Source organism: Bufo gargarizans, chromosome 6 (genome assembly GCF_014858855.1).
Source record: "Bufo gargarizans isolate SCDJY-AF-19 chromosome 6, ASM1485885v1, whole genome shotgun sequence".
Taxonomy (NCBI): Eukaryota; Metazoa; Chordata; class Amphibia; order Anura; family Bufonidae; genus Bufo; species Bufo gargarizans.
The window spans coordinates 344,274,332-344,290,819 of NC_058085.1; the positions used below are offsets into that span (position 1 = coordinate 344,274,332).

Below are 16,488 nucleotides of genomic sequence, written 5' to 3' on the forward strand. Positions count from 1 at the left end.
GAAACTCTCAGGTGTGAAAGCAGGGCAAGACCTGCAAACCATGTGGTGAGCGCGGTGACGTCAGCGCAGGTCCTGCTGAATGAAGATAGAGCATTTCTATCTTCATTCAGCAGGACCTGCGCCGACGTCACCAAAGGTCCTTTTCATCCCTATCATCTCTTAGCAACCATGCGTGAAAATTGCACCGCATCCGCACTTTCTTGTTCGGGTCTGGGTACCACAGTCAGTTTTTTTTTTTTTGTTTTTTTATCACGTGTGTGCAAAACTTGAACATCGGAACGCAATCGCAGTCAAAACTGACTGCAATTGTGTACCTACTCGCACAATTTTCCCGCGACACACCCGCATCCTATCCGGCCCTCACACGCGACGCCCGTGTGAAAGAGGCCTAAGCTGCCTCCTCTTTCTAATCTCCTACAGCCCCTTTTAATATATATGAATATCCATATATACGCAGACGAGTCCCGTTATTCTGACCACTTCCTACTTTCGAAGGTTAGCAGCGTGTAGCTCATGAAGGAAGTCACGTGTGATGAGCTGGCTCGGTGTGGGTATATACGGTGTCAGGCTCGGACTGGCCCACCGGGGAGGAGGGGGATTTCTCGTTAGGACCCCAGTCTCCTGCGCCCGGAGATGAAACATAAGGAGGATGTGAGGAGTAATTATTTCTCTTGTTTCTCAGGAGAGATAATTATTGAAGCCCCTAGGTGGCAGTATCGCACAGTGATGCATCCTCCTACTGGTGTAAATTGTACAGGAGGCCCTGCAGTATCTTCTAATCTTCCTGGGCTGCTGGCAGTGAAGGAGGAGAGAACATGTCTGGCCATCCTCCTGCCCTCCCTGCTGTCAGAAAACTCTGGTTGCTGGAGAGAAGGACTCCTCTGCGGTGCTGGGCTGATTTCTCAGGTGTGTGACAGTAGTGAGCTGTAGGAGACTGTAAGGGGAAAATAGGGGATTTGTTTAGAGTAGACTCAGATCTGTTTGTGTGCTGCTCTCTGCAGAGTTTAGAGTGGCATTGGGGGGACTCGGCCCTAGGTCTCCCCAATGCCTCTGCTTTAGGTGCACCCCACTAGTGCCACAGCTCAAGATGCCCCCACTCTAAATGCACTGCTAATATTGCCTCTTCTCCAGTTACCCCTGCTCCAGGGTCCCCACTATTACCCTGCCTCAGGTGACCCTAATGAATCTGTTTTAGTTATGACCCTCTGTTTGTGCCCTTTGCTCACGTTGCTCCTCTAGCACATTTTGCTTGGGCTTTGTTAAAGGTTGTGACCTGCAAAGGGGGTTGGACTTATGCCCGAAAAATTCTGCACAGTGCGTCACATTCTCCAGTATTGACACATATATGGTTTGCATGGCGGCAGTGATGATATTCCGTCTTGATGGTGTGGCAGGCCACACATACACCTTGCTGCTCGACTCATTCTCTTTGGGACCACTGGAAATAGCCAGCCCTGTACTCTGCCATCTCCAGTGACCCCATAAAGAATGGATGGGGAGGCAGGGCATATGCACAAGGGGGATCAGTGGGGGCTCCAGCGTTCAGACCCCCACGATCATTTAGTTATCGCCGATAAGATAGACGATAACTAGAAAAGGCACTTACTAATGTATTGTGATTGTCCATATTGCCTCCTTTCCATCACATTATATACAGCACGTATCCGTGGTTATTACTGCCGTGTAATCCAGCAGCGGTGGCCGTTCTTACACACTATAGGGAAAGGCTGGAAGTGCACAGAGGCCAACACCTTTACATATAGTGTGCAAGCACGGCCACCGCTGCTGGATTGCAGGGTGGTCGTAACCATGGATACATGCAGTGTATAATGTGATGGAAAAGAGACAATATAGACAATCACAATACATTAGTAAGTGCCTTGTATTAACTTTCTCTACATGATAAATACCATCTGCTGAAGTGAGAGACAACCCCTTTAACACCTTTTAGGTGTGCTACACTTAATAGGGTTAGGCATAATTGTCTTGGTGTGTGCATTGCGTGTTTCCTATGTGTGATTGGTGTGTGCTATATGTTCTATGTATCAGTGGCATGTGACCCATGTAGAAGTGTCTTGTGTCCAATGAGAGATTGGTGTGTGCTGCATGTGTCTTGTTTCTGACTGTCTTAAATGCAGGATATCCATATACGTGTAAATTCTGCCACATGTATGTTTGAGCATTTTGCTGTGAGTGTCCGCCATCATACTTCATCTTTAATATTTCTGTTATCCCTGTAAGTGCTCATAAACACGACCGTTGGATGTTTTGCAGTCCGCAAATTGCGGATCCGCAAAACATGGATACTGGGTGTGTACATTCCACATTATGCGGAACAGAACAGCCAGCCTCTAGTAGAACAGTCCTATCCTTGTCTGTAATGTGGACAATAATTGGACATGTTCTATCATTCTGCACAACGGCCATGCAGACATACAGACACTGAATGCACACGGAGTCATTTTTATTTTATTCAACTTTATTTTGTGGCCCCATTGAAGTGAAGTGAACGGTACAGACATGGGAAAAAAATATAAGTTTTCATCTGCAAAACCGCACTGACTTTTGGGGCATTTTGGCAATGAAGAGGCCACTGCGTGGTACTCAACCCTCATAAGAATGGTAGCAATTGTAATTTCTTCACTTAGACTGTTTTTAGGCTACTTTCAAACTAGCGTTTCTATTTTCCGATGTTGAGATCCGTCATAGGATTCATTGTCAAGGGGCACAAGACGTAACTGAACAGAACGGAATGCTCCAAAATGCATTGGGTTTCATTCTGATACCGGAGAGCAAACCGCAGCTTGTTGTAGTTTGCTTTCCATCGTGGGATGCGGAGCAAGACGGATCTGTCATTACCCACAATGCAAGTCTGACACAATAGAAAACGGATCCGTCCCCCATTGACTTTCAATGGAGTTCATGACGGATCAGTCTTGGCAATGTTAAAGATAATACAGGGGTAATCCTACGTACTGGAGTGCCCTTGCGGCCTCAAGTTTCCTAGTGGTTCTCCCTACGTACTGAAGACTTTAGTCCAAGAACATATACGCAATATAAAGAGAGGACTAGAAACACATGGTGTTCCCATTCATTTTGTGAGATGCCATCAGAAGAACCCTAAGGTTTTATGGGTGTGGAATTAGTTGACTCATTGGCGAGGGGGCGATGATGTAACAAAAAATTAATAAGAGGGAGGTGAAGTGGATGTTCAATCTAGGAACACTACAACCTAATGGACTAAATATTGAGTGTGATTTGAAACCATACTTAATTTAGTTCTATACGTTACATACCGGCAGTGCTATTGAGGTAGGACCTGCGGTTGTAAGGGGTGGTACCAAGCAGTGGTTGGTTGGATTCTGTCAGGTGACCTGGATCATGTATGTTATATGTGACCGGTTACTTTTGTGAATTATACCGGCGTATTTACTTTATAGCTAACATTATGTTAGGACCTTCGGTTGTAAGGGGTGGTGCCAAGCAGTGGTTGGTTGGATTCTGTCAGGTGACCTGGATCACGTGTGTGATCATGTGACCGGTTACCTTTGTGAATGATACCGGCGTATTTCTTTTATAGCTATTATTATGTACAAGAGTGTTGGGTAAAAATAGATTAGTGAGGATGTTTTTAATTTCTTTGTTTATATCGATTTGTGGCTTTAATTGTGTATGATTAAATGATGTGGCTAAGGGGTGGGACTATGAGGGTTTTATAAGGTCAATCATTTGGAGTGCAAGTGTTCGCTCTTTCGAGCTAAGCCAGTATCTCATCTGCTGACAGCTGTCTTAGTTGCGTGAGAGGCCTTCGTCGGGCATCCAAGGGCTAAAATATTTTGTTGTGGAGAGCATCTAGTACAGGAATCGGCAACCTTTTTCGGATGGAGTGCTAATTTAAGAAAAAATCAAAGTTCAAGCGCTAAGCGTGCCGGGCCATACAGAAAAGTCATAGAACACAAACTGTATGTGACAAAAAAAATAAAAAATAATCAGTTTAACTTATCCCTCAATGCGACCCTTGTTCTTAACTTTTGTTGCAAAGACTATCCAGCTTTAGTTCATATGAGGAGACTTGTAGGTCCCTCTGGCAGTCACACATATAGGCTCACTATCCTCCACACCCCCTAAAGTTGTCAGAAGCTTTCTTCCCATTCCCCCCCCCCCCCCCCCCCTCCAGCAATCACATGTAGGCTCAGTATCCTCCACACCCCTTAAGGTTGTCAAAAGCTTGGCCAGATTAACCCCCAATACTCCCAGAAGTCACATACAGGCTCAACATCCTCCCACCCCCCAAAAGTTGTAAGAAGCTTGCTCCCCATTCCCCCAGCAGTCATATGCAGGCTCACCATTCTCCCATCCACCTAAAAGTTATCTTTCAAAACACCCAAAGTTGTCAGAAGTTTGCTCCACATTGTCCCCCTATTTTCCCCAGCAGTTAGATGCAGGCTCACCATTCTCCCATCCACCCAAAGTTATCAGAATCTTGCCCCACATTGTCCCCCCCCCATAACCCCCAGCAGTCACATGCAGGCTCACCATCCTAAACCCATCCCCAATTTAGTCACAAAGCTTCCCCCATTCCCCTAGCTCACTATCAACCTTCCATCTGACTGCCCCAGCACATCATCCCCTGCTGTCCCCTATGCCAATACTACTTATTACCCTCTGCTGTCACCTGTGCCACTACTACTGCCACCTCCTTAACTGTCACTTGTCACTATTACTCCCATCCCTGTCACCTGTCATCAATCCCATCTCTATGCTGCCAGCAGAACAGCAGTCGAGGAACACTAGCGGTACAGCAGCCAGCCAGCCTGTGAGGTAGTGGGATCTGAAGATGGCTGGCACAGCGCAAAACGTGAGGGGCGGGCCCTGGTGATGGTTTCTGTATAGCGCATCAGTACTCAGCCAACCGTGAGGCAGTGGAGTCTCGTAGCTGGTTGGCACTGCGGGAAGCTTGTGAGGTGGGCCTAGCAGACCCTGTATAGCAAGTCTGCATTGTGATGCAGTGTGACTGCGTGCCAGTCAAATATGGCCTGCGTGCCGGGGGTTGCCGGCCCCTGATCTAGTAGGTGACAAAGACAAATGTTGATCCAGAGAAAAGCATAAGGAAAGCATTCATGAGGCAAACGCTAAGACCCAGATGTTGTGGACACGGGCACATGTTGGTGGTCACATTTGGTTTGTTCTTGGAAATAGGACCAAAATTATGTAGCAGGAAATAAATTTCTTTTTAATTCCTTTTTTTTTATTTTTAGGAATTTTCACATTCTAAACCAGTTAGAACATTTGGTGCTTTAGATCTCGGAGGAGCCTCAACACAGATCACGTTTGAGTCCGATCAAAATATTGAATCAGAAGAGAATTCCTTGCACTTCCGATTGTATGGAAAGACCTACAACGTCTACACACACAGTTTTCTATGTTACGGAAAAGACCAGGCCCTCCGCCAGCGGCTGGCTAATACTTTAATGGTAAGTCTGCAGCCCAATGATGTCATTTGTGGGAAAATAAAATACATTTAGATGATTTTTTTGGAGTGGGATCCTGCAGTCATAGGTTACGCCCTCTTGCTTCCTAACACATGGCTGCAGGATCAGACTACACACAGGGTTTATTTGTAGTCTGTAACCATGGAAACCCACAGACTTCTATTAGTAGGAGATTTTAAAGCTTCTTTTTGTAATTTAACATGCATTGGAGCGAGAAAAAATTGCAAACTGTACAAAGCCTTTGTAGTTGAGGAGGGTTTTACTGTTCAATATATATATATATATAAGATATATAAAACATACAATGTGTTATGCCTACTTTAGGAGAGGGGAGGAGCATGACACAGATTCTTTCTTCATTGTTTTTTAATTCCCTCTGTCATGCACCTCCCTGCATTTCACTGATAGGGGTTATCCAAGACAAAAATAAAATCCCCCCCCCCATATGCCCGGGCCCCTCACACTGAATCTACTTACCTGGCTCCCCGCTTCTGGTCCCCGCACCGCCGCAGCTGCTTCTCCCCATCGCGTGGATGAAAACATCCAGGTAAGGGGAGGCGGGTGGAGAGCAGCCAATGACAGGCAGCGATTGAGACGAGCTAGGGAGCCCGTCACCGCCTGCCATTGGCTGCTTCCCCCCCCCCCTCCCCATTCGTGCACGTGGAGAAGGCAGTGGCGGTGCTAGGACCAGGAGCGGTGCGGGGAGCTAGGTAAGTAGATTCCGTGTAAGGGGCTGGGCATATGGGGGGCCTTTTTTTTTTTTTGGGTCTCGGATAACCCCTTTAACACACAATATTAGAACAGCCAGGATTTATCAAATAGGTGATTTGTGGAGGTGCAGGATCCCCTCCTCTGCCCCCCTCCCCCATTCTAATACTGATGACCTAACCTCAGAATAGGTCATCAAACTTAAGGTCCATGAAATCTTTGCACAGCTGGGGGTTTAGGGATCTCCGAGGGTCCTTCATTCTCAGAGTCGGTGTGGGTTCCAGAAGTCTGACCACCACAATCGTAAATCCTAAAGATATGCAATCACATTACAAGATAGGAATACCCCTTTAATGGGCTGTAGCCCAAAATATTGGATTCATTGCTAGGCTGAAGCAGACTAAAATATATCTTGTAGCCGAGTGTTCATCTGCATCGGGAACATTCTTATACCCCACAATTGATGCTGAAAAAAACATAATTTTCCAACCTAACTCAGCCATCTTTTTCTTGCCAGCTGCACAATGGCGGCAATTAACAGTTTTTTATTGTTGCCTTTTCCTCCTATTCTAAATTTTGGGTTATTATATCACTCGTTAGAGTATTTTAGTTTGGTGATTGTTTCTACAAATTGCTCTGCGGTTCTTGTTTCGCTTCTGAAACTTTTCACAACAAATTATTTATAGCAAAATATTGAGCCGCTCTGACATCAAGTAAGGAAATTTTAGACTTGGGATGGTTAAATAAAGTCTATTGTGTGTGTTGTTTTTTTTTTGTTTTTTTTTACTGTTTCCTTTCAGTAGAGCGGTATTATCTAGTGATTATGGATCACAACATGTTAGAGGATTTTATGATGTATGATATAGTCCATGTTTAAATATAGTTCAGGACTGTCTGTGTCGCAGGAATAAAAAAAAATATAGATTTGTCAGTAGGGGTGACAGGTCCTCTTTGAGAGTTTAGTGATGTTTTAAATGTATACATTATTCACAGGAGAGGGGATAATAGCCCACTGATCAGACTCTCATCCATATCCTGTGTATTGGGGATATGGTTTAACAATCGAAGGCACTAGATATTCGCTAAACATTTCCCTCCAGACTCCTGAGATGCAAATCCAGTACTGATGCTAGATGCAGTGGTTTTTGCGATATTTTAGGTGCAATCTAGTGCTTAAAGGCTATGAACACCTTCAGGGACAATTTTTTTTATGATTGCATTTTACTCATTTTGAGCTAAAAATAATTTTTTCAATTGATCTCAATTTCAGTTGTTTTTCAGAGACAGTGGTTAAAAATCAGTCTGTCTGTAGAGTATCATTCCCACAACAGCTCACTTGAATCCTTATCTCTGATCTCCTGACCTCATAAACACTCATTATAGCTAAAGTCAAACTTCAAAGATTAGCCCTTAAATGAGTCTATGAGGTCAGGTGATAAGAGATAAGGCTTTACATAATCTGTCAGCTAACAGGACTAAGTGATACTTTGCAAACAGACAGATTTTTGTAAAAAATAATTTAACCCCTGGCAGAACATTTTTAATAAAGAACGATTCGAAAAAATTATCAGTCATAAAAAAGTTGCCCCAAAGGGTTTCATAGCCTTTAATTTCGCCAAAGAATAACCCGCTTTTGCTTTTTGTAATTTTGAGAAATTCCAAATTAAAAATGTATTAATGCATTAAAATACCGGATCAGTCTCTCCGATGTCATCCGGAAAAACGGATCCGGGATTTATTTTTTTAGCATTTTTAAAGGTCTGCCCGTGCGGTTTTCTAGAACACTTGGTACCGGATCCAGTTTCCCAGTCTGCGCATACCCAGACCTTTTAAAAATGCGAGAAAAAAAATAAATACCGGATTCGGTTTTCCGGAGAGACTGATCTGGTATTTTCAATGCATTTGTTAGACTGATCCGGAAACAAATGCTATTCGTTTGCATACGGATTTCCCACCAACGGAACTGCCTGCTGGAATCCTATAACGCAAGTGTGAAAGTTCCCTTACTTGGGCTGCAGAATGTATATCTGAATTCAGTCTGTGTGTCTCTGAATATCCCAAGATTGTTCTCCATTGCAGGACGTACAGAATTTCTCCCTGTTGGACCCCTGCTTTAACTCAGGATATACAAGAAATATTAGCACAAATGATTTGTATAATAGCCCCTGCGTGTCCGATCGGAGGACACCTACCGCACCGTCAAGCATTCAAATCCATGGGAGCGGTGATTATAATCTATGCAAACGAAATGTCCAGGAAATCTTCAACATATCCCATTGTACCTACTCCAGATGTTCATTCAATGGCATTTTCCAGCCAGTTTTACAGGGGGAATTTGGGGTGAGTATAACTTCATGCTTATTTTAGGGTCTATTAGTCAGTGCCTTGTGTCTGGGGCACTTTGGATGGTGCAATAGATGTAGCTGATATTTTTAGGAAGTTTCCTGTTTAGCTCTCACATATGAGCTACGGCTTAGTCCCTCGAATAGGGGTCTTATAGACTTGTCACTTTACTTATAACCTCCATCTCATAAAATACCAGCTGATTTGGGCATGTATTCCTCACTAAAATCTGCGTGAAAACTACAGCAAATCCACTTCCCAGTAATTGTAGTGGAATCCATACTTCTCCTGACCGCTGAGCAGCTACATGTAAGTGCCCAATCAAGCGCTAGACTTTAGCCCTAAAGAAGTGACGTAACTTATTGCTTCTGTGGAGATTACTGGATGACCCACTGTGAGGAAATAGGATCCCTGGCGGTCCACTGTGAGGAAATAGGATCCCTGGCGGTCCACTGTGAGGAAATAGGATCCCTGGCGGTCCACTGTGAGGAAATAGGATCCCTGGCGGTCCACTGTGAGGAAATGGGATCCCTGGTGACTAGAATGTATACCCTGGCCATTCAATGTGATAGCAACCAATCTCTGGTAACCTACTGTAGTGTTAAAACATCTAGTTCCTTGTCTCCCAGTGTGATTAAAATAGAATCCCTGGTGCTCCAGGTTTATAATTAATAGTAACTATACCATAAATCTAGCTAACCTGTATACAGTTGCAAGAAAAAGTATGTGAACCCTTTGGAATGATATGGATTTCTGCACAAATTGGTCATAAAATGTGATCTGATCTTCATCTAAGTCACAACAATAGACAATCACAGTCTGCTTAAACTAATAACACACAAAGAATTAAATGTTACCATGTTTTTATTGAACACACCATGTAAACATTCACAGTGCAGGTGGAAAAAGTATGTGAACCCCTAGACTAATGACATCTCCGAGAGCTAATTGGAGTGAGGTGTCAGCCAACTGGAGTCTAATCAATGAGATGAGATTGGAGGTGTTGGTTACAGCTGCCCTGCCCTATAAAAAACACACACCAGTTCTGGGTTTGCTTTTCACAAGAAGCATTGCCTGATGTGAATGATGTCTCACACGAAAGAGCTCTCAGAAGACCTACGATTAAGAATTGTTGACTTGCTGACTTGCATAAAGCTGGAAAGGGTTATAAAAGTATCTCCGAAAGCCTTGCTGTTCATCAGTCCACGGTAAGACAAATTGTCTATAAATGGAGAAAGTTCAGCACTGCTGCTACTCTCCCTAGGAGTGACCGTCCTGTAAATATGACTGCAAGAGCACAGCGCAGACTGCTCAATGAGGTGAAGAAGAATCCTAGAGTGTCAGCTAAAAGACTTACAAAAGTCTCTGGCATATGCCAACATCTCTGTTAGCCAATCTACGATACGTAAAACACTAAACAAGAATGGATTTCATGGGAGGATACCACAGAGGAAGCCACTGCTGTCCAAAAAAAACATTGCTGCACGTTTACAGTTTGCACAAGAGCACCTGGATGTTCCACAGAGGTACTGGCAAAATATTCTGTGGACAGATGAAACCAAAGTTGAGTTGTTTGGAAGAAACACACAACACTATGTGTGGAGAAAAAGAGGTACAGCACACCAACATCAAAACCTCATCCCAACTGTGAAGTATGGTGGTGGGGGCATCATGGTTTGGGGCTGCTTTGCTGCGTCAGGGCCTGGACGGATTGCTATCATCGAAGGAAAAATTAATTCCCAAGTTTATCAAGACATTTTGCAGGAGAACTTAAGGCCATCTGTCCACCAGCTGAAGCTCAACAGAAGATGGGTGTTGCAACAGGACAATGACCCAAAGCCTAGAAGTAAATCAACAACAGAATGGCTTAAACAGAAGAAAATACGCCTTCTGGAGTGGCCCAGTCAGAATCCTGACCTCAACCCGATTGAGATGCTGTGGCATGACCTCAAGAAAGCCATTCACACCAGACATCCCAAGAATATTGCTGAACTGAAACAGTTCTGTAAAGAGGAATGATCAAGAATTACTCCTGACCGTTGTGCACATCTGATCTGCAACTACAGGAAACGTTTGGTTGAAGTTATTGCTGCCAAAGGAGGTTCAACCAGTTATTAAATCCAAGGGTTCACATACTTTTTCCACCTGCACTGTAAATGTTTACATGGTGTGTTCAATAAAAACATGGTAACATTTAATTCTTTGTGTGTTTTTAGTTTAGACAGACTGTGATTGTCTATTGTTGTGACTAAAAATGTGATCTGATCTTCATTTATGACCAATTTGTGCAGAAATCGATATCATTCCAAAGGGTTCACATACTTTTTCTTGCAACTGTATGTAGTAATTATATTTCCTAGAGAAGTTGCTCCATTTTCTAAGTCTATGACTGTATACGGCATTTATCCCTATGTGCCCCCATCAATGTACCATTACTGTCAGCAAAGTATCTGGAGAAGCGTGCTGGACATTGCGGTTGAAACCTCACCGTGAGAGCTACATGTTTCGCGTTTATTGACCATATATGTGTTTGATACATATGAAGCTCCTCATCTACTATATGTGATCTTCTTTCAGGCATTCTCTGCTTTTTATTTTGTTATGGACTTTTTAAAGCTAAGCAAAGAGAAGATTTCTTTGGACACAGTGAAGGAGACGGTGGCAAGACACTGCTCCAAACCATGGAGTGAGGCAAGTCACTTAATGTTAGCTTCATCTTCGTAGATGGTGAAAATAAAGGCCCCGGTGCAAAAGTTCAGCTTCCACCTGCGAAAGTTCTCACACTTGCCCGCTGCAGCCCGTCCGTATCTTTTGCTGGATCTCTTAAATGGGTTATCCCATGATTGATGTAAAAAATTAAAATCGGGCATCATATAATACATTACAGTATGTTTCTAACAAAGCTAGAACCAGCCCTGTACCTCACATGGATCCAAAGATCTCCCCATTCATTGCTCTGCTAGTTTGTCTTCAGGCTGGCAGCTCAGGGGACGTGTCCTTTCTGCTGCAGCTCTCTCCCTGTAACTGCCACAGCTTCTAACAGAACCTGTGGCTGGTGACTGTTGGAGATTTTAAATTGAGCATGTGCGACCAGCTCAGTGAGATGGACCAGAAATAAGGGAAAGAAACAAACAGCAGGTGGCGCTGTACAGATACATTTTATTAAATAGCTCAGTGGCTATACTAAATGTTTAATTACATGCAATTACAAAAGTTTTAAGATCCAGGTGCTGATTTGAAAAATGTTGAATATGTTTTGTGACAGAGCCCCTTTAAGTGGTCCATCAATGCAGCACTAGAAGCCAGTGATTACAGCACAGTTGCATCTTCTCTGTCAGCCAATGTGCATGAACATCCAACTTTTATCTACTTGGGATGTAGGTCCTGATATGGACCTCAGATTAGTTAGTAGACATCCCTACACCACTGTGAGCCGTGGCGGAGGTGCAGTATAAATCATCTGTACAGCTCAGCAGTCTGACTGGAATTCTTGCAGCTGTCCATCTGCATTCTTCTCCACAGCCTCCCTTCCTTGACTATATACTGACCTACTGCTACCATTGAAAGGTTAATGATCTCCCTTCTGACAGTGGAGTATGTCCATCAGGTCTGTGCATCCATAAATCTTCCTCTGTTTCCTCCACTCTAGCATCTCAGTGCACCAAAAGGTGTATCACAGGAGATCAGAAAGGAGATCAAAGAAATACAATCAGCTTTAATGTGCTTAGGAGACCTTTTGGGTCCCCCTGGCTTGTGGATCCAGTTACAACTACGACCCCTGTAGTTACTGCACTGATGGTGGGAATCATCTGCACTTGGTCTTCATTGTGTTTGTTTTTTATTTTGTAATTTTTTTTTTCTCCTTCTATTAATTAAGGTTAAGAGGGTGTCGGGAAAAGTCAAAGAAAAATATCTAAGTGAATATTGTTTTTCTGGAGTCTATATTCTAAATCTTCTTGAAAATGGTTATGGCTTTAACTCCAGCATCTGGGAAAATATCTCATTTTTAGGCAAGGTAATGGTATTTTATGAGGTTCTATCTTTCAATATCTCTATTTGGCTCATATCTATCTTCTTTTTTTTTTTTTAAATCTGTTATCTATTTATCTAGTGGGCCTAGTAAAAAGTGAAAGTTTCAAGAGTGCCCCCCACCCCCAAGCATGTTCAATATTCTTTCTTCCTGAAGTCTTTATGGTCGAATAAACATTTTTCTTCTGTACTGTATCTGAGCCAGACCCCCATGACAACTTCTCCTCACTGTAGATTTTGTTGCCCAGGCAGTTTTGGCTTCTTGCTTTTCAAGGACCCAGCCCATCTATTCCCACCCTCTACACAAACCTATGTATACCCTCAATGATAATTATCCAAAATAGTACTGCCAGATAGTGTCCCCAAAAATAAGGCCCCTAATTGTGTACTAGGTAGAAGTAGTGCACCACGCAGTTGCTACACAAAAAGTGTAATTTCAAACTCTGCATATTTTTTATTTATTTTTTTCTGGCTGAAATCTGCTACACATCCACACCAAATACACTTGTGGATTTGCGGTGTGAAGGGGGTATTCCCATGTGGGATGTTTATGGCATATCGCTAAGGTGTGCCATCAATGTCAAATGTCCACCTCTGGGACCCACTCCTATCTCCAGAATGGGACCCCCTGAAGTGAACAGAGCAGCCGCGCATGCACGGCCACACTCCATTTACCGCGTTGGGAGTTCCGAAAATAGAAATGACCTATCCTATCTATCTCATATCGATCTATCCTATCCAACTGTAATCTATCCAATCTATCTATCTCATATCGATCTATCCTATCTAACCTTTTTGTATTTCACTTCTACAGGTCAGTGGCAGTGACGCTGGTTGGACCCTTGGGTACATGCTCAATTTGACCAATATGATCCCATCAGAGCTTCCCCTGTCTCCTCCGCTGTCTCACGACAGTTATGTTGGACTCATGGTCTTTTTCTCAGTTTTCTTACTATTCATCCTTTTGACTTGCTGGCTATGTTTCCGGAAGCCAAAGTGTCTACAGAAGGGCATCATTTAGGAACATCTTACAATGAGGATTGGATGACTAGATTTCAGAGCTGTTCCGTGAATTTGCCCTGCCATGGATTCCTATGGTGACTTTACAGACGGGATCAGCCGAGATAAGAGAACGAGAGCCTTTTCTTACCTTGTGGGGACCACACAAGCCGCGCTTGGAGCACAACTGTTGTTCTCGAATGGAATATATTATCAACTTCATATTTATGAAGCTTTTAACTAAGATTATTTTTTCAAGAGGAACGTGATGGAAGACTGTGAGTAGAATAGACAGAAAAAATAAATAAATCAATGAACGTACCGATGGGGCTTACGTTCAGAACTACAAAAACAAACAAACTGATCTCAGGTGACATCATACAGTATAATTAGGTCTATTACTGTATTTTTATAAGCCCTTGTCATTTATAATAGGTTGCATTCCCTTGTCCTTGTCCAGAAGCCATAGCATTGCTATTGTGTACTCCAAACACATCATGTTTCTATATAAAATCAGCAAAAATGTCAAATGTCAGTGTGGTGCGAGTGCTTGACCAGACACTGTGTCTTTAAGTGCAAGTTTTTCACAATAGGCAGGATTATTATTCTTTTGTAGAAATGTCCTAAAGGATGTTTTATCACCTGTCTGATAAATGACAACACATTCCTATTCTTTTTTTTTTTCTTTTTTTTTCATGTGTCTGTTTACCTCTTGACCAGAGAAGAGTAAGAAAAAAAAATCTTGTCTGATTAATTTCTTAATAAATCTTTTTATAGGGAATAGATCTCATTGTTACTGACACAGAGCTCCAAATCCCCTACATAGACATGGATGATCAAATTCCAGTCGTCTGCAGCCACCACTAGGGGGAGCTGACTGCATACTCTTCATACACTGAACTCAACAATAACGCAGTGTGCAGTAAGCTCTTAAATGGGTTGTCCTATGATTAATGTAAATCATTAAATTCAGACATCATGTAGTACACGACAATCTCTTTCTAACAAAGCTAGAACCAGCCCTGTACCTCACATGGATCCAGAGATCTCCCCATTCATTGCTCCAATAGTTTATGTTGGATTTATTTCATGCTGGGAGCTCAGGGGGCGTGTCCTTTCTCAGAGGGCGTGTCTTTTCTGCTGCAGCTCTCTACCTATCACAGCTCAGTTTGTGTGTTCTTGCTGCTGCAGCTTTCTACCTGTCACAGCTCACTGGGCATGTCCTTGCTGCTGCAGCACTTACCCTCTAACTTTTGCAACTGCCAGCAGTAGATATAACTGGAAGCAGTTGAAGAATGGAGCTGAGCTTGTGCAACCACCTCAGTGAGGACAGAGAATTAAGGAAAAGGGCTAACAGCAGGTGGCGCTATACAGATACATTTTATTAACTAACTCAGTGGTTATACTAAATTTTTGATTGTATGCCATAACAAAAGTATTCAGAGCCAGGAGCTTGTTTCCAAAATGTATAATATTTTTCACGGGGCAGCCCCTTTAAGCTCCCCCTAGTGGTGGCTAGAAATGTATAATTTAACTATGTCTATGCAGGGAATTTGGAGCTCTGTGCCAGTAAAATGGAGCAGAGACTGATGTAATAAGAGATTATGAAGTTCATCAGTAGCGGATGCTGGATTTAAAGTGACCTGATGTTAAAAGGCGTGCATTTTCTTATCACAAGGAGTGCATCAAAATGTTCACTAGAGAAGGTCCCGAAAATGCTACCTAATACAACCACCAGGGGGAGTAAGAAGACGTTTTCTGGTTGTCCTTACCTCCACTCCCTACGGCTGTAGCTAATCATCTGGTCTCGATTTAGATATGTCCTAGGCAGATACCTACACTGTCTCATCTCCGCCCAATGACCTTTGTGGAAATGGATTGTCTGCTTAGGATGGGGAAGCTTGGAGATCCCCTTTAAGGATTATGGGACCAGATGTGTTATGACTGGAGAGCATCTGAAAGTCAATCAGTCGTCTTTTGCAGTGGGGTATAACCAAGGATGGACTGACTGGTCAGTTAGTAACGCACAATTGTCCCCAGGTGTGGACGCACTTCCACCCACCATACAAACATGGTAGACACCCATTTGGCACTAGCAGTGGCGCAGATAACACTGGTTGAGCTACCCCCAGGGCACTCTGCCTCCACCCCCACATTACATGTCTGACCATATGGATCAGATGGCACCATACCCTCCGTACCCTATACATGTAGTGGCAGTGTTTGCACCTATGTCTGGTCTGGGAGAGATTTGAAAGGGAATTTATTCTTTAAAAAAAATAAATGAGTGTTTTATGTGCTTTATAAAAATGTATGTAGTTCTATATTACATGAAATAAACATATCAGGTTTCTTAGCTTTTATTGCTTTATTTTGTTTACTATGTGTCTTGACGAGTGGGCCGTCCACTCGGGATTGGAGCTTGTTTGCAAAATTCTAATTCAAGTATTTTAGCCAAGAATGTCCCTTTTTAAAGGCGACCGTGCATAAACTTCACCCATTTGTGGTCCAGTTGATGGGACTCTTGGCAAGTATGGTCCTTGTCAAAATAATTTCACACTATGATATTATGTTATGCTATACTGCCGTTTTCACGTGCACTGATGAGGCGAGTTGCACCTAGAGGAGGGAGGTGGTGGAGGTGGAGTGTGTATAAAGTTTAAGGCTATGGACACCTCCTGGGGAAATTGTCTTAAGTGATTGCAACTTGCTAATTTTGGGCTTAAAAGTAATTTTTCAATTGGTCTTTATAAAAATTTTCAGCAGCTTTATCATAAAGGATTAATGTCTGCCTAGCTGTGAGAATCTTACTTTTACTTTGTATAGGTCATTTAATAACCCTTTATCTCTAAATTACTTAGAGGTCATAAACACTTATTTAAGCCACATTCTTATCAGCACGATAAGAACTGAGCTA

General features: G+C 42.9%; 1 protein-coding gene across 2 annotated transcripts in view; it reads left to right on the forward strand.

Moving 5' to 3' along the window:
- The window catches only part of ENTPD1 (ectonucleoside triphosphate diphosphohydrolase 1), an 80,076-nt gene extending 64,149 nt beyond the window's left edge, over nt 1-15,927 (forward strand). For both annotated transcript variants that reach the window (XM_044296602.1, XM_044296603.1), the window contains exons 6-10: nt 5,259-5,474; nt 8,280-8,540; nt 11,121-11,234; nt 12,421-12,558; nt 13,387-15,927. In XM_044296602.1, coding sequence (XP_044152537.1) covers nt 5,259-5,474; nt 8,280-8,540; nt 11,121-11,234; nt 12,421-12,558; nt 13,387-13,593 — 936 coding nt within the window. In that variant the 3' untranslated portion in view covers nt 13,594-15,927. The remainder of the gene's footprint in view (nt 1-5,258; nt 5,475-8,279; nt 8,541-11,120; nt 11,235-12,420; nt 12,559-13,386) is intronic.
- Nucleotides 15,928-16,488: the final 561 nt, after the last annotated feature.